The 3,302-nt window shown below is 43.1% G+C and overlaps 1 protein-coding gene across 1 annotated transcript; it reads left to right on the forward strand.

Annotated features, from left to right (window-relative positions):
• Positions 1–2,211: 2,211 nt before the first annotated feature.
• Positions 2,212–2,919, forward strand: LOC109183825. Its single transcript, XM_019333885.1, has 2 exons — positions 2,212–2,391; positions 2,527–2,919. The coding sequence occupies exons 1-2, from the start codon at positions 2,212–2,214 to the stop codon at positions 2,917–2,919; spliced, it is 573 nt and encodes a 190-aa protein (XP_019189430.1).
• Positions 2,920–3,302: the final 383 nt, after the last annotated feature.

Below are 3,302 nucleotides of genomic sequence, written 5' to 3' on the forward strand. Positions count from 1 at the left end.
TATTTCGGGGAGCTAGGGCTTGGTCTTTAAAGGGTAGTAGCAATGATCTCCTTCCTCTTCTTCTAACCGTAAGTGCAGCAAACCTGACTAGCTCTAAAAGGCGGCCTAGGTTTGAAAATATTTGGAGGAGGAATTAGGCTTGTGAGGGGGTGGTGGTCAAAATTTGGTCTTTGTTGGAGGGGGTGGAGATTGGGGACAGGTTGAGGGAGTGTGGTCGGGTAGTGTGGGAATGGGGTAGGAGGCAGCAAAAGGGGGGATTCGAAAGTTATCCATCTCTGTAAGAAAAAACTGGGGCTTTTACGGGAAAGGAGAGATGATGTATGTTTGAGGGAGTTTGGGGACTGCCAGCGAAGGTATCTGCAAATTCTCTGGGACCAAAGCGATAATTGGCTGCAACGAGCGAAGGAGATCTGATATAGGGGAGGGGGATAGTAATACAAGTTTTTTCCACAATTCTATGAATAAACATAGGAGGAGAAATCGAATCCAAAGACTGAAGGATTCGGCAGGGATGGTCACGAGTGATGAGCAACGTATGGGTTCTATCATGGTGGAGTACTTTGCAAATATTTTCTCCTCGACATAAGGTGATGCACGACCTATTTTGGAACTGGGTTTAGTGATCATTGGGTACGGTTGATAAAAGAATGTTTCTCAATTGTTCAATACAAGATTCTGGTAGAAGGGAAAGAGTTGGGCCTTGTTGTTCTAGGTAGGGGTCTGCGGCAGGGGATCCGTTGTCACCATGTTTGTTTATTCTAGTAGCCGAGAGTCTTAGTGCTATGTTGAGGGTCCAAGAGGAGGGGGGAACTTTACATGGTTTGAGGATTGCGAGAGGGGCCCCGGATAAAACCCACTTATTTTTTCGCGGATGATTGCCTTTTTTTTTCTTCTGAGCAAACTCTTTTCGAGCAGATGTCCTAAAAAAATACCTTGCAAGAGTATTCGGGGGGGCCGGGGGGGGGGGGGGGGGGAGGACTAGTGGTCAATTGGTAAATCTAGAGAAAACCTCGATTGTCTTTGGGAGAAATGTGCATCTGGAGGATAAGGAGGCTGTTTGTGAAACACTTGGTATTCTTGAATAGCATGGTCAAGGTAAGTATTTAGGTTTACCTGGGTACGTTAAGAGACGGAAGAGGGAGATCCTGGGGTTTATTCGGGATAAGTTTAAGGCGAGAGTGATGCACTGGGAAACCAGTTTTTGTCTAAGGGGGGCTGGTCTATTGAAAACTGTTCTTCAAAGCATACCAAACTATGCCGATGAATGTGTTTCTCCTCCCTAAAGGTTTGAGTGATGACATTGAGAAAATTATGAACTCCTTTTGGTTGGGTTGTGAGAGAAGGGAAAGTGGGGGAATAAGGTAGAGTACTTGGAGTGATTTGTGCAAGGCAAAAAAGTTTGGGGGGATGGGCTTCCGAAGGGTTCGAGAGATGAATCTTGCTATGTTAGGAAAGCAAGGGTGAAATTTTTTAAATGAACCGGACGGGCTTTATTAACAAAAGTGTTTAAAGCTAAATACTTTTCGCATTGTTCCTTTCTTGATGCGAAAAGGGGGTCAAACCAATCGTTTGTGTGGACCAGTATTTGGGAAACTCAGAATTTGTTGAGTAAGGGGGTTAGGAGGAGGATAGGAAATAGGGAGGAGACTAGAGTGTGGGGGACCCTTGGTTACCTGATGATTTAAATCCTTACGTTGTTACTCCAGAGCAAGCTTACTTGAATAATCCCTGTGTGCGTTCTCTCTTTTGCATAGAGTCCCGCACTCGGGACTATGAGTTGCTTCGAGATATCTTTTGTGTGCGTGATGTCCAGCTTATTATGAGTGTGCCAATTCCTTATGGGGATGCTCAGGACTCTCTTTATTGGAGTAGGGAGGATGGGGAGTTTTATTCGGTAAAGAGTGAGTACAGAATTGTGTTGGGGAGGGGAGGAGTGAGGATTGTGTAGTTTGGAGGGGTGTGTGGAATTTGCATTTACCACCAAAAGTTAAGTGCTTTTTCTGGAATTTATGTACTTTTCGGTTGCCTACCAAGGATGTTCTTTTGGCAAAACATGTGAATTATGATCCAATGTGCCTATTATGTTGTAGAGCGAATGAAAGTAGTGTACATCTCTTTGCAAATTGTGATTTTTCTCATCAATGTTGGCTTGTACTTAATTGTGATTGGTCATTATCTTATGTTGATTCCATTGATAATTGGCTTGAGGAGATGTGGACTAGGCTGTCAAAAGGAATGTTGGAGATGGTGGTAGTGGTGGCTTGGGCAATATGGGAGGCTAGAAATGCTTTGGTTTGGAATCAGAAAGGTACCAACCCAAATTCACTTGTGCAACAGGCCCGATCTTGTGCTATAAATTGGCAGATGATTGCGAAGGGAAATGACCAGCACGTGAGCTGCCCTGTGACAGCACTAATGCATGCGACTAATTCTGTTGCGTCACCCGGGGATCTTCGCGTGAACATCGACATTGATATGGATCGTTGTCGAAACAGGATGGGGTTTGGGTGTAGTCTTTTTTATTAGGACGACACCATACTGGGGGAAGTTATGTTTGCCAAAGAGGGGATGCATACGGTCCGTGAAGCCGAAGCTATGGGAACTAGAGAAGCTTTGAGTTGGATAAAGGAGAAGGGGTGGAAGAGAGTTATTCTTGAGACCGATGCCCTGATTGTCACTCAAGCTGTCGCAGGGGGAAATAATATATCTCCCTTTGGCTCTATTATTGAAGATATTCGAGAATTGATGCGGCAACTTCCTATGGTCTGTTTCCGGTTTGTACCTAGAAGGAAGAATATGGTGGCTCATACCCTTGCAAAGCATGCTCTAAATTGTGTTGGGACTCAAAGAATTGAGCTTTATGATTATATTCCTCGTTTTTTGCCTATTCTTGTTTCTAAGAATACTGCTTCTACTTAATATATGAAATGTTTTGTTTTTCAAAAAAATAAAATTGTACTTAGAACCGATGGTTAAAAATCATAGATATACTGATAGGCAAATAGAGAGGGATATATATATATATATATATATATATATATATATATATATATATATAGGGTTGCATTCAAATACAAACCCCCTTAAAATACAAACTTGAGCTCGTGCACACATTAACATACTTACATGCACACAAGGCGTACTGCCAACACTTTCTGGGATTAGCACGTGCACACATTAACATACTTACATGCACACAGCGCGTAGGAGGAAAAATCACAAACATCCATCAAAGCTCGTGCACACATTTACATACTTACATGCACACAGCTCGTAGGAGGAAAAAATCTGGACCGTCCAAT

The sequence above is a fragment of the Ipomoea nil genome, unplaced genomic scaffold (genome assembly GCF_001879475.1).
Source record: "Ipomoea nil cultivar Tokyo-kokei standard unplaced genomic scaffold, Asagao_1.1 scaffold1179, whole genome shotgun sequence".
In the NCBI taxonomy this organism is placed as follows: Eukaryota; Viridiplantae; Streptophyta; class Magnoliopsida; order Solanales; family Convolvulaceae; genus Ipomoea; species Ipomoea nil.